Source organism: Lepisma saccharinum, chromosome 15, assembly GCF_977018435.1.
Source record: "Lepisma saccharinum chromosome 15, izLepSacc3.1, whole genome shotgun sequence".
In the NCBI taxonomy this organism is placed as follows: domain Eukaryota; kingdom Metazoa; phylum Arthropoda; class Insecta; order Zygentoma; family Lepismatidae; genus Lepisma; species Lepisma saccharinum.
Window position 1 is genome coordinate 21,825,399 of NC_139243.1, and position 26,140 is coordinate 21,851,538.

A 26,140-nucleotide genomic window follows, 5' to 3' on the forward strand; every position below is an offset into this window, starting at 1 on the left:
GGGGTCCCAGGTTCGATACTCGGTGGAGGCACATAGTGGTCCGAATCACCACTTTTCAACTGTAGCTCCAATCCTGATTAGTTTTGCCGTGCATAAAACGGACTTAAAAAACTAACTCAATCTATCAATCAATCAATATTGACTCTACCAGGAATCGAACCCTCGACGCCTCTTGTTTTACAGAGCAATAACCTTAGCCGCTAAGCTTTCGGGGTACAGCACCTTCGGCGCCATCTTTAAATCATTTCTTCATGTCTTTGCATCATACGCAATGGTTGCGCGTGCATTTCCTCCACAGACACACACACACAAACACACACACACACACAAACATACGCACGTGTTAGGTTAGCATACATCAAGAAACAACGTGACAAATCCATTGACCCCCTCCCCCACCGCTTCCGATGTCTTCAACGTGATCAGACACAAAGGTGGTGTTGAATTCTCGTTAGATTCCTTTGGGCATAAAAATCTTGCATACGGGAAACTAGAGGGAATCATTATGAAGCATGATTTATAATGGGCTCCCATAATCAGTTCTGCAGAGAGGCCGAGGCCCAAAGCTGTTGGTACATATTAATCGTCTATTAACATTATCGACCTGTATATATCAAGTAGATACAGTCCCTTATCCTATTTATGTTAAACTTTATATTCTTTGGCAATCTGGAAAGGTCATTATCGAAATATTGTTATTTGATGTTGCTCGAAGATTTTTTTTTTCGTTGCAGTTTCAAGATATCATCCCTTTTCTGTTACGTATCTCTTTTGGGGGATGAGGCAAGTGCCTCTGTGTAACCTGCTATGTCTGCCAATGCGACACAATATATTTAAAATTTGCCCCCTCTAGGATTGACTTCGCCCCCCCTACAAAGAATTCCTGACAACGGGCCTGGTTCTTTGTCTGTGGTTATAGTACAGAAAACATGCTAAATTTACCACTTTTAAGTTTTAATCTCTACCGTTTGCAATTTCCCGATGATTCGGGATCCGCGAAAGGCGGGGAAATTATTTCCAAAATTCGGTATCGGGACGGGAAACTTTTATCCCGATCCAGAAAAATCGGGATCCTACACACCCCAAGAGATATGTATATTACATTCAATGTTTCAAGTTTCAACGTAAGTTTGTATTAATTGCAGGTATTGGTGTGCGGGATTCCGAAAATTCCCGTCCCGATCCCGACTTTGGGAAATGGCTTCCCGACTTTTAGGGATCCCGAGCAGTCGGGAAATACCGAATGGCCATTTTAAAAAGTCGTTGATTTTCGACGTTTTCTGCAGTCTAATTTTCTGAAACTTATCGGAAATTGTTAGTTTTTATTCCTTGTATAATCGAGATTTTCAGAGTTTCGGGAAATTTGGAACATTTGCCGTCCCGAAAATTTCCCGATTTTGTCGGAAAATGGCGAATATTTCCCGTCCCAAATGTCGGGATTTAAAAAATTTCCCGTCCCGAGCAAGAAAATTCTGTCCCGCACCGCACGTCTCTAATTGCAGGGATTACTACTGAATGTAAACGAAGATTTATCCTACATAGAGAGGCCATACTGGAAGCGACACTAGCGCTCAGGTGTAATCGCGAATTGCAAGAAGTTAGTACCCGTCGATTCGCTACTTTTGCTTTAATGCTTCTACGAATTTTCCCTCATACAAGATCATACACATGTAATTAGCGTTACGTATTATTAAATATATATTAACTTCTCTGAAAATATATCTAAATTGTGAGAATTAAGATCAGTTTTTCATTGAACAGAGATCCATGATATACATGTATGTATTTTTACTAAAAGTCTTTTGAGTACAGTGTGGGACAAATAGTAAGAACTATTGTACTCAAACATGGCAGCCTCCTTGTGTAGAACAAACAGTAAATTGATTAGGTTTGGTAGACTATTGCCTGTAAACCATGTCAGAAATGGATATATTGTTTTGTAAGAAAGTTTAATTAACTATGATTGCAAATATTTTCAATATTATTATTATTGTTGCAGAAATGTTCGTTAATTGAATTCTAAGTACACGTATCTTCACACTGTCCTTGTACCGGTGTTATGTATTTTGCTTATTCCTAAGCATCCCAAATTTTGACATGACAGGATTATGAGTTTCTTTATGTAAACTATTGCATGTACACACACTTTACTTCGTATATGTTTCTCTAAGCTGGCAGACATTCCGATTACTTCAATAGGTTAGGCCAGTTACGTTTGGTATCAATTTACGGTAGGTATTTCTCGTTAGGTTTCGTTATACCTTAAATGGTGACTTTTTTTCAACCTAACTGGTGACATGAGGTCATAGAAATTTCCAACATTTTTTCCAACAGCAATGTGATGCATTATTTGATCTGACAATATTACATGTTGTAATGACAGCCTTTGTTTTTTCAAACAAGAAAGTGAGATTATATTGTGTTACACATTTACTCTCACTGATGAAAATGCTTTAATACTAGATTGCACATAAAGGATTATACAAATGCTGATGCACATATTGCTTAAAAAATAAACACTGTTCAGAAAACTACAAATACAAATCAACTATTTTCCTTGTTATGCATTAAAGCATACAACACTAGGATACAATGGTTTTTCTTCACTGCAGTTTGTGCACGTTTCTAACATCTCTCATATTGTTCCTTCACATCTAGGATCCCCCCAGTCTGAAATTGTATCCAGGAAACCTATGTGATTGAAGATGATAATTACTATGTTGCAATCGAAACATGACTAAAAAACTAACGGTAACGGTTCCAATTGGTTTATGTTATCTCCTAGCACAAAGACTAATTATCGTAGATTTTTGGAAATCATTGTCACACGAAATTTGAACCTTCCTTAAAGTAATGAGCACTGTTTGGACTTGAAAAAAGGGTAAAATTCAAGTTTCCCCGAAATGCATTTCTTCAATTTTAAAGGAGAAAGTACTTAGCGAAAAAAGAGTTTCTGTATATTCTATAAAGGTGTGGAAAGTGTTTTTTCGCCTCGCTGAAAGAATTTTCATGGAAAATAATCTATTTTTGAACATTAATGTCTCTCCGATGCACGAAACCTGTCATTCTACTACGTGAACCAAATTTTGCGTCCGCTTGATGACGTAACAACCGGTCAGTGTTTCCAAACATGCAGTTTTCCTACTGTGTAACAGTAGTATAACGTAAATGAACGTATGTAATTGTGCATCATTTGTGAATACGAATTTGTGAGATGATGACGTGCACAGGATGCGTGGTGAAATTGCACGGTGTCCAGATTCCAGGCTCCACCCCTGGGGTAATTGACCTACCGCCCCCAACCGCTAACGTGGTCCCACCTCCACTACGCTCCGCTCCGGCTCCCTGGCTTTTTCTATAGACTCCCTGTTAAAGGCATGTTCGAAATTGGCCGAAGTCACCTGCCCCCCTGTACCCACAATTGTAAACTCGAGTTGAAATTTCCCACCCATTCTGGGCTCCGCCCTGGGGTAATTGACCTACCACCCCCAACCACTAACGCGGTCCCACATCCACTACGCTCCGCTCTGGCTCCCTGGCTTTTTCTATAGACTCCCTGTTAAAGGCATGTTCGAAATTGGCCGTAGTCACCTGCCCCCCTGTCCCCACAATAATAAACTAGTACCGTAGGTATTTTTCGATGAAGAAGGTTGCAACACTGCAGAACCACTGATCATCGACAACGCTAGTCTAGATTTCTCCGCCATATTGCGTGTAACGCAAGCGAAAACGAACAAACAATGATTACTCGATATGTCGAAAATTGAGATTATTTGCGTGAAAAAAAATGAAATGGCACCTTCAAGAATCCTTAGGAATGCAGAATACGTAAGTACCAATGTGAAAAAGAAGAAAATAAAGAAATCCAGCCGTTTCGGGGATACTTACCATTTAATGAAAAAGTTATTTATGTTGGAAAAAACAACTTGATAATTACCTTACGCACTTCTCATGGACAAGAGATTATCCATCAAGAAGCGACAGTAAATATCGTAGAAGCGTGGGAATGAATGTAGAAATAAATAGGAACCTTAGTAGAATTCATTTAGGGACTTTATTTTAATGCCAAGAGAACCAAACCTAACCTGCCTAACCTAACCACGAAAGCATATATTGAACGAAACCTTAAGTAATCGCTAAAACTCCGCAGTATGTGTTAACAGACGAACATCGAAATCGAACCATGTAAAAATTGCATTCGTAGCATGATGAAATCGCAATGAAACAAAAGGAACTTGGGCCAAACTAACTCAATAAATGACAGTGTTTCATTGAAATTGGCGTATATTGAGATATCAATAAATATAAATCATTTATAAATCAAATCAGTGGTTTATCCAGAATTTTCCACCTGGAGAATATGAGGTCATTTTTAAGGGATGTAAATTTAATGGATCACACAGTGGCCGTAAATAGTGCTTTTGGGAACAATTTTACAGGGTTGTTGAGGAAAATTTGGGAGGAGTTGGGGGTATGTGGCTAAATTACTGGATCAAATATTTATACAAATAATGTATAACTTGGAGCAAAATTCTGTTGTTATTATTTTTATGAACATAAATGTGTAATTTGATATACTTTGGTTTTGTAAAGAAAATGTCCAAAAAAATGTAGTTTCTTTGTCTAAAGCAAAAACATTGCAGCCAGTCACGTGGTTTCATTCTTAAATAAAGTAAGCAAATGAACTGTTCAGATTCCACCTGAAAATAATTTAAAATTGGATTGGTATAATATGTAACAGTATATCAGTAAATTCTGTTTATGTTGGTAAAAATTCATACCAGTCAATGCATGAAGTAATTATTGTGATTATATTAAATTGTTATTATTGTTTGTTTTGTGTGTGTTTTTGGACCAAACTTGAATTAATATCAATATGTTTTTCTTGTTTCTTCCAACAGATTGCCAGAATGGCCCCATGAAGGTGTAAAAGATAATTCCTTATTAAAGACAGAGGGGTATCCAGAGTTTGATAATTTATCAAAAGAAAAATGTTATGCAGCTCTTGGCAAATTGACTTTGGATTTTGAGATGGGCCTCTTCAAGCTAGAAAAGGATCTAGAAGGTAAGATAAGATAATTTTCCACAGTTTTTGGTAGCTAGAATTTCTGAAACGTACACTTATCTTGAAAGTAGTGATATTATTTACGTTGAAATTTCAGTTAGGAAGCAACCAACAGTGGAAAATTAGGTACTACTTCCGTATAGTGGAGACACCTAGAAATCATTTATTTTGCACTTTTTTACATTGCTAACCTAGAATTCTGCATTGCGGAACATTTCTTTAGGTGTAATAATGAATTTCTAACAGAAATAATGTCATTTACGAGTACTTACTGTTCTTCCTTTTCTCGGTTCTCTAACACGCAATATGGCGATAGCGTACTGGTTCATCGCACGATGTGGCAGTGTATTGTCGATTTGGAGTGTGAATGCAGTGTTTCAACCTTATTCACCGAAAAATTCCTAATTTCGTGGCTGGATTGGAAATTATGTTAATACCTCATTAGCCCAACAAACCATCGGCGTTAGCCCCATAAACCATCAACGTTAGCCCCACAATCCATTTCCAGTAAGGTTAGGTTCGATTAGGTTAGGCAAATATAGTTAAAAAACTTCATGACGCATCTTAGACAAGTCATCAAGTCAAGTGTTTTTGTCAATAAACATATAAAGTGTATAAACGAGAGATCAAGAGTTAATATACAGGGAGGTTATTTCAGTCGTTCACCGCCAGAGTGACGGCCGTTCCGCGGACTCTTCATGCAACAGGTCCCGGCAAATTGCGTTCAGGAAGTCCGTAACAGAAACCGCTTGTTTTGTAATGTTTCCACTTTTCACAATTACAGTTACAATTACAATTGAAATAAGCACGTACCTTGTCGCACGGATGCAGGAAAAGGTGTCCTCCCAAATACAAATATTTCTGGCACCTTATTTCTGACATCTAATCTTAGATTAGTCATCGCTACTTTATTCTCAGTTGTCGCGACAGCGCCTACAGCTTATCGGGGGTTGGGTGAGTTGTCAGCCGCGAGAGGGCGCTTCATACTGCACGTGTCGGCAGTGATGCCAACCGTAGGGACATGTCCCTACGCATAGGGACTTTTCACTAAATTTCGCCCGCGTAGGAACGTAGGGACAGATTTTGCCAAATGATGGAAAACGTAGGTACTTTTTTCAATCTTGGTAAATTACATTTTATGAATTAGTTTATCTGGATACTTTAGCGAGGAGGAGAAAAAAGAACTAACTAACAGATCTCCATCAGAATTTTGGAACATGTTATCGGTTACCAAAAACTTTCAAGGCAAGTTCCTTTTTGAAAACATTTCCACTCTCGCGAAAATAGTGCTAACATTGCCGCATTCTAACGCGGAAACGGAAAGAATATTTTCAATGTTAAGTGATACAAAAACAAAAAAGGGAAATAAAATGGGACCAAAATTGTTAAAGAATGCAGGAAATACAGCATCACCAACCAACATCTATCTCTTCACAGCAGCAGCATGTATGACTTCAAATAACATAATCAACAGTAAACGACTCAACATTATTCATTAGGGGTGTGCTGGATTCTTTACTTTAAAAAGTCGTTAATTCTCGACGTTTTCTGCCTTGTAAGTTTCTGGAACTTATCGAAAGTTGTAAGTTTTTATTCTAGAAATGCAAAAACAATCACTTAAAGTGAAAATGACTTGTAAAATTCGAGATTTCCAGTGCTTCGGGAAATTTCGAACATTTCCCGTCCAGAAAATTTTCCGACTTGGTCGGGAAATTGCAAATTTTTCAGTCCCGAATGTCGGGATTTAAAAAAATTACCGTCCCGATCCCGTCCCGACCCAAAAAATTCTGTCCAGCACACCCCTATTATTCATTAAGGCAAGAATTTACAATACCGGACCCTTCTGTAATTTCTATGCTACGTCTTATACTCACGAAATAATTATTCGTGATTATTTATCTCAAGTTAACATGTTGGGGTGAGGGGGAAAAAATGTTCATTAACGTGTAGAAGTTGTAAAATAAGCTTTTCAATTCTCGCAATGATTCTCCGTATACAAGTATGGTAGCCATATTTGTTGATATGAACAAATTAAAATTAGTTACGCTGTCTACAGCGTTGCCACACTGTTGATTTCATACTTGGAGAGCATGGATCGTGTAAGAATGGCGGAAGAGAACAGTAAAAAAGTTGTTAATGTTGTACAGATAGTTAGGTGGAGTGTGCAGGAGGATGGCTGTGGGCTAATTAATAAACTTATGGATTTCAGTATATTGCCCAAAGAACGTGCTTACATGTGACAGCGACAATCACGATGTAGAAGAACTGATTTGATTACAGGTAAATTTGGCAACAGTACATCAATCATAAAATTGCAGGATACGAAAATGGCGTCTTCGATGATGAACGTTTGCCGTTAAAGTGCTACGAAAATAATATTTTTTATCGGTTCGTAATCACAATTACCGCAAAACCATTCAGGAATAGCCCCACTGACCATTCTCGGTAAGTTTAGGTTAAGTTAGGTTAGGCAAACATAGTTAAAATTTGGGCTCGAAAAAAACATGCACGGGTAGCCCAACAAACCATTGACGGATAGCCCCACGAACCATTCAGGTACGGTTAGGTTAGGTTAGGATAGGCAAACATAGTTAAAATTTGGGGTCGTAGTAATATCAGGAATGTATATTTCGTTTTTTAAGTATTGGAAACACAAAATCTTCCGGTAAATAATAAGCAATCGTGCCGATCGCGGACCACTCAATGTCACTTATTTTGCAATTTCTACACGTGACCCCCCAAATTTTAACTTCAAATTCGTGATTAGGAGGCCTCAATTAGTGAGTATGCGAAATATTACAAAAAATCGGGGAGAGGTCCTGTATTGTAAATTCGCTCCTTCATTAATTGTGGAAGCACCGAGCAGAAAGATTTGGTAAGTAAATGTGTATATTTTATCTTCTGTTTGCATGCTCATGAGGTGTTTTTTTTTTAGTCACTTTACTTGGCGTAGGGACATTTGGTCAGTTGTAGGGACATTTTGACTACATCTGTAGGGACATTGCCGAAAAATGGTTAGCAACACTGTCGGCTACCATACGTCAGTGTACGTTCATGTTCACTTCTGTTCATTTATCAGTACGCGTGTTGCTTATACTGTGTTATTGTAATGTGCTTACTCGTGGCCAGTGCTTTATTGTGTGTTAATTGTTATTCATTCATTACTTATGTCGTTAAACAAATATAGTCTTGAACATAGAGTTTTTATGTACGATAATTACGTGAAAACGAATTCTTGCAGAAAAGTGGTCAGGGATTACGATAGACAGGATCTCTTGAACCTAAGAAACGTGTTGTATTGCTGTTGAAGGAAGTCATTTTCAACATCTCTTATAACACAGGAGGTTAGTGATCATCATTATTATTACTTTTAAATATCATTTTACGCTTTCGGTTTGCTTTATGCGCCGGGATGCTGTCTTCCCTTTCTGTCAACTGAGGATAAAGTAGCGATGTCTAATCTAAGATTAGATGTCAGAAATAAGGTGCCGGAAATATTTGTATTTGGGAGGACACCTTTTCCTGCATCCGTGCGACAAGGTACGTGCTTATTTCAATTGTAATTGTAACTGTAATTGTGAAAAGTGGAAACATTACAAAACAAGCGGTTTCTGTTACGGACTTCCTGAACGCAATTTGCCGGGACCTGTTGCATGAAGAGTCCGCGGAACGGCCGTCACGCTGGCGGTGAACGACTGAAATAACCTCCCTGTACTACATAGGTTGTAGTCTGTGCAATGCTGCACTATCGATGTTCTACTGTTTTGGTTCTCGAATATTTTTTTTTGTAGCACTTGTGTTCGTCCGAGTGAGAAGCACAATAAAACTTCTCGGAATAAACTGTACGTGTTCTTTTATTACACCAACATGGTTTGCAACACTTATTGGGGGTTACGTCATCTAAAACACATGGACATCGTGTTCACATGCAGAAAGCAAATGGCAGCAACAGCAATTCCGTGTCTGAGAGATATTTTCCCAGAAGAAAACATGAATTGGCATTGAAAAGGATAAAAACTACATTACCGAACCTCAACAACGCTACAGAAAATGATTTCCGTAAGTACTTTCTTGTGTAAAAAGTAAGAAATCCGTCTCCACTATACGGAACTGTTACCGAAAATTATTATAATGGGATTGGTAGAGGTTCATTGCAAGAATCTTTTCGAATTAAGCATTGTTTAAGACAGTGTTTTAGAAGAAACATCTTTGCTTGCCACTACTCAATTTAGCTTATTCTTCGTGGGTTGCACTAGAAAAATTACCTTGATGGTGACGCAGGTTGCCAGAAACTGGGTTTTTCAAATATATTCAATTTAAAGTCTAAAATGCCAAACCCTCAATTATTACGACTAAATCTTATTTTGCAAACAATTACGATTCTATTAAACTATGAAATGTATATTTAAGTTAATAAATTAAATACACAGGACAAAATTAGTAATATTCCATATATTGAAAATTTCAATGTTACATGTGCAACCATAAAATTTGATAAATGAGATTTTTGAATTTTTATTTTGAGTCCACTTCATGCACAGAAAACCTAATTTGGAGTACACCTTGTAATTTTTCAAAACAAATGTTATGTTGATGGGTCTCGATGGTCATTTGAATAAAACTGTCCATCTGTTGAGTCAATCTCCCTCGGAATTTGCAGGAATGGCTGTTTTATCTGCTCTTCTTATGACAATGTTAGAACTACACACGAAACAAGAGATCGTGCACAACAAATAAGGGTTAACACATTCGGGTCTGGCTTCATAATACAGCATTGTTACCTCTGGTCTGCGGTTTTAGGTTGTTTTTCAAAAAATCATAAAAAAAAATATTTTTAATTTGTTTTTATTTACCACATATTTCTTAAAACTACAAAACTTCCTCTTTTCAATGAACAAAAAATTGTTAAATTTTCTTTTCATTTTCAGACATTTTTTATTATTTTTTCAGCAATGCTTTGTGAAGAAAAAAAAAGTACAACATTGTAACAAATGTTAATATTGAGATATTTTAGGTTCGTAATCTGGAAATTTCAATAATTAACTACATATTCTATCAATACATCTTTCGAATCTTGCATAAGAATACTTCTTATGTGCACATAACAAAAAATAATTACAAATTACAAATAATTATCTTTTGTATGAAAAATTGGTTGCAGGACAGGACCAGACGATGTATCAGTTTGTTCTGCGTCATCTGTAAAAATTAAACAAATAAATAAATAAACTAAATAAAATAAATTTTCATTTGACATACACTATACAAAATAATAAATGGAAAACTAAAAATACATTAGTGCATGTAGGAGAATCAAGCAAGAGGCAAGATGAATAATTACTTCTTCTCACTTCATTCATAAAATACTGGAGTTTGCAACACTGTTTATATTGTCTACAATAATTATTACGAATATAACCTACCTTCCAAAATTCAAATTCATCTGCATCATCTTAATCGTCGCTAACTTCAAACTCTGAGGTGGAATTTCCGCTATGCAGTCTGGATCTAAGGATGCCATTCTAAACAATCATCGTAAATCAACGCGACAACAAACAGTCACAGGTGCGAGATAAAAATAGCACATGAGTCACCTAGCAGTCATAAATTCAACAGAAGGGCTTGAATGAACACGCGCATGAGACGAAGTAAGTAGACCGTCGTTCAATCGGCAAAGCGATTGCATACTTCAGGACGGGCTACGCCCGTCGTTCGTCCACATTGACTTTAAGTGCACTGCGGGCTATGCCCCCAATGTGTTAATATGCTAACAATGAGAATTGTGCTCCTCTGGTACTCACACCTGAAGTTGTGTTAAATGAGTTGGTAAGAAAGATACCACTTTAAAGAACATAATTTTAAATGACCCAAAACTTATACTTGTTTTATTGTAGTCATAATTGATATACGTAGTGTCAGATATTCTGCAAGTTGATTACTCAGTTCATTGTTTCCCAGATAATTTTCCTACACGGTGTTGTTTTTTCTTTTTATTCAGAAGTTAGTTTCTACCATAACAAAATGGGATTATCCCCTGATTTCACATAACATATGGAAAATTATGTTATAGTAATTGGTGATGGGATGAAGTAAGATATTTCCCAATTTCCATAGGTTCACCTCGGTGATACGAGCCGGATCCAGAAAGTAAGTTTCCCGAATGGGCAACAGATAGCAGGCCATGCATTGCGAGAGGATAGTGTGCATGCGTGAGAAATGCATGACGTGGCAATCATATGCAACAGGCAACAATCCCTGACAACTCACAGTAGCACCATAGTAGTGGTTGAAGATGGCAGCTCTTATTCCAGTTCCCGCTGACTGTGAGGTTCTGTCAATGATAAAGTTTTTGAATGCACAAGGCATAGCACAGATCAAAATCCATCTGTTTCAGGTGTATGGGACAGACATCATGAGCAAACAGATGTTGCGTCGCTGGTACAGGCAATTTGCAGATAGTCGACCATATTCGGCTCAGCGCACAAAAGATCATCTGCAGGATTTCCGCTGGGAGTGTTTGACCATCCACCCTATATCTCGGATCTCGTTCCCGGTGATTACCATCTTTTCTTACACTTTAAGAAATTCCTGTTGGGTCAGCATTTGCAAAGTGATGAGGAGATGAAGACTGCTGTCACACAATGCTTCCGATCCCAGGTGGCAGATGTCTTCGACACGGTTACAAAAGTTGATCCCACGGTACGACGAATGTTACAATTCCGGTGGGGAGTATGTTGAAAAATAGCTGAAGAAATGCTGTATCTGCTCCAATAAAAATTTTCATTACTATTGTGTTTCTTTCTGTACACGGCCCCAGGGAAACTTACTTTCTGGAAGAAAATTTTTGAGACATTTTCATTCACTCTTTGCGATTTTGAAGTGATGTGGCATTGTGGTTATAAATATATACCTCACAAATGATTGCAAAAATGTATCATTAAAGATCAACAGTGTAGAAAAGATTTAAATATTTCATATTTACAAAAATGGCAGCCTATTTTTCGCTTTTTAGGTCATTTTCAGTATTCTTTGCCTCTTTATTTCATTTTTGGCGTTTATTTTTTTTCCCCTGTTGTTTCGTGAATTTTAAATGCATTTGCTAGCATAATTTATGTATTTATATTTCCTGATATGGTCTTTTTAGCATGTTGGCCATTATTTTTCCTCCAGCACTTAAAATACTTTGTGTGAAGTCTACTTTGAGGTTCCCTTGCTGGCCTCTATAATCTCTTTAATGTGTTTTAGTCACAATAAAGGAATATAATCTGATGTATGCAAAACTCAACTGTATTTTCAGATGCCCACTCTGAAATTAGGTGAATGATTTACACAGAAAAGCCTGACGTAAAAATATATATATATTGATGCGTTCACTGGTTTCAATTACTAAAACTACGGGGATCCTTACTGTGAACGCTTCAGGGGTCAGATGGTTGAGCTAGGTTACGTTTATGGTCCCCATACAATCTCGCTGACAGGCTTCTGGCAGGGAGTGGAATGATTTCAAGGGATGTAGACGACGTACATCTTACCTCTCGGCCAAGCGGTTGAGTGTGGACAGAGCACGGAGTCCTGAGTTCGACGGCCTTCGGTCTTCTTGCCCGTGGCTGGTGACGAAGCACACGCTGGTCTTGGAGTATCGGCCCTAGAAAAGGTGCCGGGACGATGGTCTGACCGACGGCTACAAGTTGCAGGCCGTGGTGCCGAAGATAGTCAACTCGCGAATGTACTGCGGTTGCCTTAGGTGAAAGCTTCGTCTCGGTTTCCCGAGCCGGGCTGAGACCTGGAAGGTGTCGAGGTCTTCGCCTGGGTTTCTTCTGGAGGTCCTTGAATTCTGGGACTTGACTCAGCCGACTGAAACGACTGAGCCTTGACTGACAGTCGAATTCTGGTGCTTAGGTCTTTTAAGCTGCTGGCAAATACTTCCTAGCTGCTTGGACAGCACTTCCGTATTTGCCAGCCGATGGCAGGCTTGAACCCGGTAGTATCGAAGAATGCCGTGTCTCCTGACGTCATGTGTTTCCGCTATTTGTGGAATGTTACCTTGTGTTTGTAAATTGTCGCTTGACCGAGCACTGATGTCTGGCGAGAGATTTTACCTTTTTTACAGAGTTTCCCTTGAATCGTTCCACATTCCCCTGCTCGTAGAGTATCCACAGGCTTGTGGTTACCCATCGCCTTGAGAAAGATTATATGAGGTTAGTTTATTTGAACCAAAAAAAAAAAAAAAATGTTACATAACAGTATGAAGTAAGGTACCTGTTGACCTATGGATTACATAATTGATTATCCCTTCACCTGTTGATATGCACAAAAGAAATTCTTGCTTACGTTGCAGTGTTCATGCATTTGGCATGCAATTCCTTTGTAGATAAGCAAGATATCAGATTTACACCCAAGAAATTACGGTTTGTTTTTGTTGGCAGTGTCCATGTACTAGTAGTGTTCCTGACCTTGTGGCACTGAGTATATTTGTGTTGTTGTTTTTGTTGTATTTACCTTATTATTAATATCCTAATCCATGAATAACATATTTTTTTTACATAAGTTTTGCAGTATTATTTGTTTAGAATACTGTCAATTGTTTAAACTGCATGTCGTGAAGTGGAAGTCATTAAACTTAAAATAATTGTTTAGAGCTTTAATTGCATAAAGAAATAACGACTTGTGATTTTACTTTTCTTGTTTACACACTGTGAATCGACGCACTTATACACTGTTTGGTTTGAAGCACTTTTATACTGTTTGTTTTGAGCACTGAAGTGTGTCGCCACGGGTGACGACACGTAGCACCGTTTCGATGCACTGATTGAAACACAGCGAGGCGGGGGAGGTTAGAGTCCTGGTGTCGAAGATGTTGGTACTCCTCTGGGCTGCTTCCGGATGGAATGACGTCTGTCCCTTAGCCGAGAGTTGGGGTGATTATAGAAGGAGAGTGTGGGAAATATATTCTTGCGAGTAGATAGACTGTGGGGGAGGGGTGCGTTTCACTTTGAGGGTTTGAATTTGTGGAGCTACTGATGGGATTAGGGAAGCTTGATTTGTGGGGACTGCCATAGAGATTGTTTGGGGCGGAGGGGGAGGTCGTACTAATGGGCGAGATAACGACGGCAAAGGTGCACTTATAGTTGAAATTTCGTAGTCGTTAACCTTTCGAATGGGTTTTCTACAAGTTCTGATTTTGTAATACAAGTAAACGAGGATTATACTGAGCATTAGAATAACGAATAAGGCAATGGATAAATATGACGCAACATGACTTGGGGATTGGAGGAGAACATGGGGTGAGAGAGCATTAACTTTCTTGGGATAAAAAGTAACGGAATTGAACGAAATATTAGTTTGAGCAATGTGGGATGTGTCGTTGCAGAATAATTAATGTTCACTGCTACATTCTTACTTATTTATTAGTGATTTACTTATTAACTTGCTGTAAGGAATGAATGAGTGACACTAGAATAAAGCATAAGTTTATGCACTATTGACATTTCTGCATAATGTTCGTGTTGTTAATATTAATGTTATTATTTCTCACTTTTGATTTGTTATTATTGTTAATAAAGAATAGTTTGAAACGAGAAGAATCGAGTATTCCTGAGCCAACAATTCTAGCTTCCTAACATGAATGCAATTCTTTATTTATGCTTTGTGAGCTTTGTTATATTCTTCAGCCCAAACTGTGTCATACACACAGCAATTCGGGGCTGTCAGCATAATCTACTGACACAGTGAAATGCTGACTTTCATTTGATTGATGAGTTTGCTTGATGCTATGCTTTTCCATACATGGTTCCCAAGGACACACGAATTCTGAGGAGTAAGCATATACGCGATGCACTCTGTTTCAACTGGTTCGAATGAATCGCTAGTCTGAAACAATTCATCGTGCTTTCTGTGTTGTTGGTTTTATGTCTTGTGCGCGTGTAAAAATTACTGTTTCTTGTAGCCATGCTATGCTCGGAAAAGTTTGCTATTCTTTCCGTTTCGTTATTCTGATTTGTGAGAAAAAAAATCAATCTGGCAACACTGGAGTTGTGTTAATTCCAATATGTATTCACATTGAAATAAATGCTGCGGTTAACGTATGGGAGAGCCATGGATAAGAGAAAGGAGAATTAGTGCAGTGATTGTGTGTTTAGTGAGTTTTGTCGGAGCATGGGGGGGGGGGGACATTGGAGCATGTGCCTGGTGAGTACACAACAAAAATTAGTTTTTCTTTTCTTTTAATCTGCAGTACTGTGAGAGGGATCTGTCTGTTCATCTGTGTCAGAGAGATCGCCCTCAAAGCGAGGCTTTAGTCTAGCTATTGAGAAAGTATCGACTTTCTCTCTATTTCGACCATCTTTGAATGAAACCTTGTAAGAATTCGCGTTCATTTTCTCTACTATTTTACCTCTAAACTTGTAATAGATGGCAAAAGCGCGGGGGGTGTTTGGGGCAGGTGTATTTTCGAGGATCCAAACATCTTGTCCTATCGCATATTCGGTTTGTTGAGTAATACTATCCGAATATTTCTTTTGCTGTAGAAAGCGCTTCTTTAAATTGTCGTGAGCCAACTTGCGAATGTCTTTTAACTGTTCCAGCCGTTTCTCATTTGTAGGGGCCGTTGCTTGTGGGGGGGGATGGGATGACTGCGTCTATCAGCAGACGTGGTTCGAACCCGTGTAACAAATAAAATACACTTTGGCGGTCAGAGTCGTGGAAGCTTATGTTGTGAGCTTGTACAGCAGATTGCAAATAATCTTGCCATTAACCTTTTGTTGTGAGAACGTAAGGCTTAATGATATTCTTAAGGTAATTGACGGATGCTTCCACTAAGCCGTTTCTGTAATGAGCCGCAGTATTTACGTATTTTAGCTGTACGCCAGTTAACTGAGCTAGCTCATGCATTAGATTTGAGGTATTTGAAGAAGATTTATCAAGAACGATCGTAGCTGGGAGACCAAACCTGAGGAAAACACAATGAAAAAGTGCGTCAGCAATTGATTTGGCATCGTGATTCGGAATGGTGGTCGCCACGAAGTACCTTGTACAACTATCCACTACAGATAAAAAATACTTGTGACCTTTAGTATTTGACGCAAGGGGGCCGCAAACATACACATAGCGTTTCATGTCTGGTATGTAATACCGAGATACAAGGTGCCTGTAAGTTTTATCTGCTCCCTGATGAGCGTTCATGTTCTGATTAGCGTGCACAAGTTCGAACACTTCTTTACGGTTCGCTTTGGGTACGCAAACCTGTTTCTTGTAACTGTTTGCGAATCTGGTAAGCCTATGGAGCAGACCGTTCTCAAGAGTGAAAGAATACGCTGTTTTTTCATACTTAGGGTTAGCTGAGGGGTCGTCTTCTAATATTTTAATTATGTTGCCAAAGTAGGAGTCTTGTCTTTGTGCGGTAGCCATGTCAAAAGACTGGGCTTGGATGGAAAATACCTGGCACGCCATGTCTTCGCTATCGGAATTGTCACGTACACAAACTGCATTGCTATTCTTTGAAAATAAAGGACAATAGATGGCAGCATGCAAAAGGAACAACGGTTATATGAGGTGATGCATAAAGCAGTCTAGAAAGTGGGTAAGAGATGGCACCACCCAGGAGAACTTATACGATTGTAAATAGAAACAACGGAAAGAGCAGACGTGATGAAATAATGATTGTATATATTAATAATAATTATAAGGAAATAAATAAATAAGTTTAACATAATAAAAGGATATAAATAAGGAGAAAAGGGGAATTATCATTCAGTAATGACATAAGTGATTAATATACAAAAGTAATGAAGTCGAGTTGTAATTTCGATTTTGTGTCTATTACAGTTCCCACGAACTGAGAGTTTCGTGTGGCTTTTGGGTTGTTTTCCCCAGGTGTAGCGCCATTTCACGGCAGCACCCGAGCACATTTGGAAGCGCATACACTGTAGCTCCAAGTTAAGGTTAGCGCCGGCTAGGCGGCGATCTTTAACTAACCCCTTTCTCTTTGTTTGTCTGGGGAATTGATTTTATTAATATTTCCGTAAATTTGGATCGACAAAGAAAAGGAAGAAGAAATATTATTGATTACAAGAAGGAGAAGCCTTAGCGATTATAAGAAGAAGAAGCCTTATTAATTGCATGAAGAAGGCACCTTAATAAGAAGAAGATGCTATATTAATCATTATAAGAAGAAGATGATATATTGATTATAAGAAGAAGATGCCATATTAATTATAAGAAGAAGATGCCATATTAATTATAAGAAGAAGATGCCATATTAATTATAAGAAGAAGATGCCATATTAATTAAGAGGCTGTAAGAAGAAGATGCCACATTAATTATAAGAAGAAGATGCCATATTAATTAAGAGGCCATAAGAAGAAGAGGCCATATTGATTACAAGAAGAAGAAGCCTGAAGAAGATTAGCTACAATAGAAGAATAATATTGTATAAAAGGATTTACAAAGATATTAATATTTGTATATAATTATTCAAGAATATAGTTCGAATTGTACCCTCCGTAGTGGGTTAAATTTGTTGTTTCCTTTCATATATTCTTAGCGTTAGTAACCTTGGTCTGTGCCCAGAGGTATCTCATTGTCTCTCCCCTGTGCTAAGCTGGTAGATGCTTACGTGAGAGGACGTGGCATTGATTAATGGCGACCAACGTGTGGGGCACAATACTGACCATAGGTTGAAATAACGCGAAGAACAAGAATTTGGAAAGATAAGTAAAGCAAATATGGAAGAAGGAAAATATATATGTTGTGGCGAAGAAGGAAATAAGGAAGAAATAATACAGTGTAAGATATGTGAAGAAATTAAACACTGGTTATGTGAAGGAATCCGCAAAGAAAAAATATGAGAAGATATGTGAAAGGGGAGAAGGATACGAATGCAAGGAATGCAGGAAAGTAAAGTTAAAGGAAAAGGAAGGAAAGAAAGAAGAACAAAATACGATGGAGATGTTGATGAAAATGATGATGGAAATAAAAGAAAGTCAAGATCACAACAGCAGAAGGTTGGAAGAGAAAATGGAAGAAAACAGCAAAGAAGTTAAAGAAAGGTTGGAAGAAAACAATCGAAAAATGGAAGAAAACAGCAAAGAAGTTAAAGAAAGGTTGGAAGAAGTGGCTGAAGTATGTGAAGTAAACAGGAAAACATTTGAGAGAAAGATAGAAGAAATGATGAGGATGTCAGATAAAAGATATGAAGAGACTAATAGAAAGATCGAAAGGGAAGCTTCAAGGGTGAATGAAGAATGTCAGCAGAGGAGTACAGGTTTACAAAACAAAATTTTGGCAAATAAGGAGCAGATAGATATTAACATCTCCAAAATAGATGAAGTAGAAAACAGAGTTCAAGAAATGAAAATTGTGACAAGAAACAATAGTAAAAGAAACTTTGAAATTTAGAGAAATGATAATTAGAGAGCGACAAGAAGTTAGGGAAGAATTAGAGGAAAGTAATAAGAAGATGCAAACCCTCGAAAGTAAGATCGACAAAGGAAAGAAAGAGAGTAAAGTACAATGGAGAGAAATAATTTCTAAAATAGAGGATATGAGAATACAAGATAAGCCAATAGGTTTCAATAGAGAAGGAAATGATGGAAAAGGAGAGTACGAAAAGAAAAGAATAAAAAAGGAAAGTAGTAGTGATGAATCGAATACAGAAGAGGAAATAAAGCATGAAAGGAATCATCAGAGAAAGAAAAGGAAATGGAAAAGTAGTGAAGAAGGGAGCGACAATGGAAGATGGTTGGACAAAGTAAACGGAAGTAATTTGGAAGAGGAAAGATATAAGACAAGAATCCCTAAACCTAATGAATTACAGCACTTGCCCATGTTTAATGGAAATATATCTGACAAGTGTCCACGAAAATTCTTGAAGGAATTAACAACTAACGTGAAGCTATTGAGGATACCAAGAAATATGATACTAGACTTAATCGAAGGATGTTTTGAAAAGTCTGCGGCAGGCTGGTATCAGTTAAATCAGCACAAGTTTGGAACATTCGAAGAGTTCAGTAAAAAATTTTTGGAATATTATTGTAGCGAGGAAATTAAGGAAAGGCAATTGGAGACATTGAAAAGAAAATATATAGATTAGTCCAAGGTTGAGAGTTTGGAAGCACACACATGGGAAACGTTAAGGAGCTTCAGAAATTTGAATGAAAAATGGAATGAGGAAGAGTTGGTTAGACAAGTGATACAAACACTACCAATATGGACGCAAAGAGCGGTGGCTGTAGTAAAGATAAGGAAGGTGGAAGAATTGATTGAATACCTTAGGACAGATGACATGCTGAAAAAGACGCAAAGGTCATGGGATAAAGAAAAGGAAGGTAGATATTATCCTAAGAGGTATCATCCTGAAGAGGAACAACGTCAAGGGCAGAAATTCCGGAAACAAGAATTCGGGATTAGGAACATAGAAGTCAGAAATGCATATACAGGCAGAGGAAGAGGATTCTTAGAAAATAACAAACGGCAGAAGGCGAAATAATGTTCAAGAAGAGCAAAGAAATTTTGATAGAAGAAATACAGAACCGTGGAGAGGAAACCGCGCATATAGAAGAAGAAATGATTATTGGCAAAATGCGAATCGAAGAAACTCAGAAAGAAGGATGGAGATAGATGAAAGGCAACATAGAGGAAACAATTACAATGACAGGAACGAGAGGGGAAATCCTGAGATAAATGAAGAGCGAAGAGAAGCAGTGGAATTAGTCAGAAACCAAATGCAGAACGAAGTGGGAAATGCTGGATGGCAGCAGGTAAATGAGGAGTCGAGGAACGTGGAATCGGTCGAGAGGCTAAACTCGTAGAGCTCTCGCAGCAACTCCCAGGTGTGAGAGCAAAGGAAACTGATAAATATATGAAGGGAGAACATACGATAAATGAAGAAGGAATTCTGAAGTTATTTTTAATTGGAGAGCCGAGTTTTGAAAATTTAAAACCTGAAAGATCATTGTATGTGGAAGCAGAAATAATTGAAATTAAGGTTAAATGCTTGATCGATTGTGGGAGTGTCGTCGAAGTAATGAGCTATAAATGTTGGCAAAGAATTAAAGAGAAATACCCACAAGCAAAATTAGACGCTTCTGAAAAGGACAAAGTCAGATTAGTTATGGCTGCGGGAAATGAAGACTACAAAATTCAGGGCACGGTACGCATCATGATGAGCATCAAAGAAGCGAATTTCGAAGTAAAATTTTTGGTGATAAAGGGTTTGAGGTGTGATATCATCCTAGGAGTACCTTTCTTAGAAAACTACAATGGGCACATACACATAAAAGAAAAACAGCTAAATTTAGAATCAATGGAGAACATGAAAGTAGATATCCCTATGGAAGATGAAATAAAAGGTTCTGAGAGCGAAATAGGCATTAGGAAGCAAAGCCTTGTATATCATAAACATGATGCAGTATATAAGAAGAAAGACTACGATGATATACTTGAAAATGAAAATATAAAAAGTGAATATGAAAAAGAGGTCGAAAGAGAGGACCATAAATATAATGCATCGAAAGAAGAAATACAATCCAAAGTCATTGGATCTCGGAAAATGAAAAAGAAGATTTAAGACATATTTTGTTGAGACATAGGGGAATATTTAGCCAGCGCCCAGGAGTAACGGATGTATACACATATAGGATTGAGGTAGACACAGCAAGTCCAATAGTGTCAAAGCAATATCCTATATCCTTTGCAAAGAGAGAAGCTGTAGAAAAGGAATTGAAGAAATGGTTAAGTTGGGGGATAATCGAGAACTCCAATAGCGTACACGTAAGCCCAATGCACGTGGTAGACAAACCGGATGGAGGTGTGAGACCCGTACTGGATTTAAGGGAGCTAAATAAACACGTGCTACTTCCCAGAAATCAAGTAGAAAGAATAAATGAATTACTACACACCTTTTCAGGCAGCATATACTTCACATCATTTGATATGACTAGGATATTTTCAGGTAGAAATAGAAGAAGAATCTAGAAGATATACAGCGTTTCGATATGGGTCAAGGTTATTTCAATTTAGAAGGCTTCCATATGGTCTAAATTCATCAGTGTCAGCTTTTATGACGGCTCTAAATAGAATATTTAGTATAGAAACGAGAGAATGGCTTGCTATATATGTGGATGATATGTGTATACATACGAAAGATTGGGAGACACACATAGAGAAAATAGATTGGGTATTAAGTAAATTGGCAGAAGCAGGATTGACTGTCAAATTGGAAAAATGCTCTTTTGCAAGGAAGGAAATACGTTTCCTAGGTCATGTAGTATCTGGAGGTGAAATAAAGATGTGCCCAGACAAAAATGACGCTATAAGCAAGTTCCCAAGGCCAAACACAAGGAAACAACTCCAAAGATTCCTGGGAGTATGTAATTGGCGATCAAAATTTATACACAATTTCGCAAGCAAAGCAAAGCCATTATATGAACTTCTCAGAAAACATATAAAATGGAAATGGGAAGAAGACGAAGAGGAGGCTTTCCAAAGACTTAAGCAAGACCTTATACAAGCACCAGCTATAAGCCAACCTGATTTCGGGAAAATGTTCTTTTTAGGTACCGATGCATCAAACATTGGATTGGGAGCATACCTATTTCAGAAAAACTAATCCAATGAGGATAATGTGATACAATATGCTAGCAGAAGCTTGAAGAACTTTGAAAGAGCATATACGATAAGTGAGCTAGAGTGTTCGGCGATAATATTTGGAATAGAAAAGTTCTCTGCGTATCTGAAAGGCAGGAGATTCAAGGTGGTATGTGATCACAAGAGTCTAGTTTGGTTAAATTCTGCAAGACAGTGGAATGCAAGGCTTACGAGATGGGCAATATTAATGCAACAGTACAGTTTTGATGTTATAGATATAAAAGGAAAGGATAACCATGTTGCAGATACTCTAAGCAGAGCACCTTTAAAGAGAAATCAAGAACCAGAGGAAGTCATTAGGCTAGAAATCAACGCTATCGCTGAGGAAGAAGTAAATGCTATTAAAGAAGAGGAATGGCGAGTTGGAACAGAGGAAGATGAGGAATTAAGGGATATTATCAAGGTGTTAAAAGGAGAGGAAGGAAACAAGAAAACAAGGATGTCTAGGATAAAGAACAGATACAAAGTTATAAATGGCATCGTCTTCCAAGTTAGTTATGAGAATCCGAACCAAGTAAGGATTAGTGTACCACGAACCTTGATAAGAAGAGTACTCGAGGTAGTGCATGAAGGATCCGGCCACTTCGGGGTTGACAAAACGTTGAGATTAGCTAGAAGATTTTACGTATGGAAGACTATGAAGAGTGACGTTGTTAACCATGTTAGAAATTGTACAGTTTGCGTACAAACTAAACCATCAAAGATAAAATTCAGGAAAGAAGAATTACATATTATCGCGAAATGGCCATTAGACATGGTTTCTATAGATCTAATAGGACCATTACCTAGGTCTAAAGGATTTTTGTATATATTGACGTGTGTGGACATATGTAGCAAGTTTATCATGTGCTATCCTTTAAAGAAAGCCACAACCAAAGAGATAGTCAAGAAGTTGAATGAAGGATTTATTAAACATTATGGTAGTCCAAAGAAAATGCTGACAGACAACGGGACTCAATTTACTTCAGAGTATTTCAAGGAGTATCTATATTTCAAAGGGATAAAATTGATTAATGTAACAAGATATCATCCAAGTTCAAATCCAATTGAGCGTTACAATGGAGAGATTGTGAGGTTACTCAGAATGTACTGTCATGATCATCATACAAGGTGGTGTGCAGTAATTAATAGGATAGTTAAGTTATTAAATAACTCTATATCAGCTGAGGCGAATATGAGCCCGACAGAGATTTTCTTGGGATATGAAGCAGAGCCGATGATTTTCGATGATTTAGAATGGCCAAAGAAGGTTATGGAAAGAGGAACAAGGAAAGAATTTTTCAATGATCTGTACAATAAAAGAAAGAAGAGGACGTCAAAAGAGGAAGTGAAAGGAAAGAAGATAGAAGTAAAGAGGGGTGATATAGTTTATTGTAAAACACACCCAATAAGTAAGGCCATTGACCGTACAATTAAAAAACTGTTTTTCAAATACGAAGGTCCGTATATTGTATTAGAAACGTTTAGGAACACTATAGTCATACAAGATATGGTGACAAAGGAAGTAAGAAGAGAAAACTTAGATAATGTAAAAAGATATAATTGTACAGAAGAAGTTAAACAAATGTTGAAAAGTACACATGAGAAGTGAACAGTAAGAATGGATGTTGAAGAAAATTTTTCCTTGCATACGAAACTTCTCAAAAGGAAAAATTTTGCCCAGAGGAGGGGAATTTTGTGTCACGTACACAAACTGCATTGCTATTCTTTGAAAATAAAGGACAATAGATGGCAGCATGCAAAAGGAACAACGGTTATATGAGGTGATGCATAAAGCAGTCTAGAAAGTGGGTAAGAGATGGCACCACCCAGGAGAACTTATACGATTGTAAATAGAAACAACGGAAAGAGCAGACGTGATGAAATAATGATTGTATATATTAATAATAATTATAAGGAAATAAATAAATAAGTTTAACATAATAAAAGGATATAAATAAGGAGAAAAGGGGAATTATCATTCAGTAATGACATAAGTGATTAATATACAAAAGTAATGAAGTCGAGTTGTAATTTCGATTTTGTGTCTATTACAGTTCCCACGAACTGAGAGTTTCGTGTGGCTTTTGGGTTGTTTTCCCCAGGTGTAGCGCCATTTCACGGCAGCACCCGAGCACATTTGGAAGCGCATACACTGTAGCTCCAAGTTAAGGTTAGCGCCGGCTAGGCGGCAATCTTTAACTAACCCCTTTCTCTTTGTTTGTCTGGGGAATTGATTTTATTAATATTTCCGTAAATTTGGATCGACAAAGAAAAGGAAGAAGAAATATTATTGATTACAAGAAGGAGAAGCCTTAGCGATTATAAGAAGAAGAAGCCTTATTAATTGCATGAAGAAGGCACCTTAATAAGAAGAAGATGCTATATTAATCATTATAAGAAGAAGATGATATATTGATTATAAGAAGAATATGCCATATTGAATATAAGAAGAAGATGCCATATTAATTAAGAGGCTGTAAGAAGAAGATTTTTCTTTCATATATTCTTAGCGTTAGTAACCTTGGTCTGTGCCCAGAGGTATCTCATTGTCTCTCCCCTGTGCTAAGCTGGTAGATGCTTACGTGAGAGGACGTGGCAGAATCAACTTCATCGTCGCGATTAGCCGTATTTACAGGTTGGCGACTTAAGCAGTCGGCCAGTTCATTATTATCCGACGAAATGTGCTGAATATCAAAGTCGAACTCTTGAAAAAAATGGCTTTCCTTGCTAGCAACGAATTTTCAGCTTTGGTTGTTTTCAAATAAGACAGCGCATGATTATCCGTAAAAACCGTGAATTTAGAGTTTATGAGAAAATATCTAAAAGTCTTTAGTACATATTGCGCTGCTGTGATCTCGAGTGTGAAAACATCATATTTCTTCTCGGTGTCTGTAAGACAGCGACTACAGTATGCTATTACAGAACGCGTACCGTCTTTTTCTTCCTGGAGGAGGGCCCGAGCGATGCCCACGTATGAAGCATCCACGAATGCGAGCGTTTTCTTTCGTGAGTTGTAGCTTTTAAGAACGGGCGCAGTTGTTATCATGGTTTTTAACTTATTAAAAGCTTCTTGATGAGTTTCGGTCCATTGGAACTTGACATTCTTTTTCAGCAAGCGAAATAAACATTCCGCGGGGACATGGGAACCGGATAAGAACTTCCGTATGAAGTTAATAAGCCCGAGGAAACTTTTTAGATTCTTCTTCGACTTCGGCTGGGGGAAGTCTGTGATAGCCTTGATAATGTGATCCGATATTCGGGTGCCCTTTTGAGAGACAAGATGGTCCAAGATGGGGACCTCGTTTTACAAATATTTACATTTCTTAGTTCCTAACTTGAGATTAGCTTCTCGTAGTTTGCGAAATACCTTCTCCAGAACGTGTAGCATTTCTGTTATTGTGTCGGCACTGCAAATAATATCATCTGTGTAACATGATACTTCTGAGCTTGGAATTTCGCATAGTACCTTGTGCATGAGAAAATTCATTACTGCAGATGAAGTCTTCATTCCCATAATTAACCGATTATAGTGAAATGAACCAATGCCTTCGACAGAGAATGCTGTTAACTCCTTGGAACATTGCGAAAGTGGTATCTGAAAGAAAGCTGCACGTAGATCAAGCACACTATACCACTTTTTTCTGCCTATGTCAGCTAAAATTTGCGCTGTTGTGTTCTGAGTTAGGCCTAGAGGTTTTAACGCAACATTAAAAGCACGAAGATCGGAAACAAAACGGTAAGAATTATCGCGTTTTTTCACTAAAAGTACGGAGTGTCTGTAGTTCGAACCCTGTGACTCACTTAGAACACCGTCTTTGACAAGTTTCGCGATCTCATCTTTCATTGTTTCTTGCAAATTAAAAGGAATTCTATACTGTTTGCTTATAATGGGCTTGTCATGCGTTAACTCAATGTCATATTCGTAAGCGTTCGTGACACTAGGTGGGTCACCTTCCCATGACATAATATCAGAATAATTGTACACTAAGTCTAACACTTTTTGCCTGTCTTCCTGTGATAGGTCTGGATTTACGTCTATCAGCTTGGGATCAAACTTAAGCTGGCTTGGTGAAGGATTTGCGTTGTTTGTGCATGTAAATGAAAAGTCACGATTAGCCTGAAAAGTGTCAAAATTCATGATGTCCGTGACATCTGTTACTATGTTACATGATGCGATTTCGCCTATCTGTGTACCTGCTTTTAAACTAACAGGCACATCACTTGGGTTAATGACAAGTACAATTCCTGACTGGGGGTTTAATGTACAGTGAGGTACACAAATACCATGAGTAAGCAGTGTTTCAACAGAAGGGGTCAGTAATACGGGCTCGTTTTTATTGTTTCGTTGGAACGAAACTGGCACGTAGTTCTTTGTACGCGGACATAATGTGATATTTTCTGAAATAACGGCTTTTGTACATCTAATTGCAATTCTGTTAATGACTTCA

At 37.8% G+C, this 26,140-nt stretch overlaps 1 protein-coding gene across 1 annotated transcript in view; it reads left to right on the forward strand.

The window, feature by feature from the left end:
• The first annotated feature begins 1,847 nt into the window (after nucleotides 1-1,847).
• The window catches only part of LOC145999639 (uncharacterized), an 83,891-nt gene continuing 59,598 nt past the window's right edge, over nucleotides 1,848-26,140 (forward strand). The window contains exons 1-2 of the mRNA XM_083136736.1: nucleotides 1,848-1,939; nucleotides 4,902-5,065. Coding sequence (XP_082992862.1) covers nucleotides 1,848-1,939; nucleotides 4,902-5,065 — 256 coding nt within the window. The remainder of the gene's footprint in view (nucleotides 1,940-4,901; nucleotides 5,066-26,140) is intronic.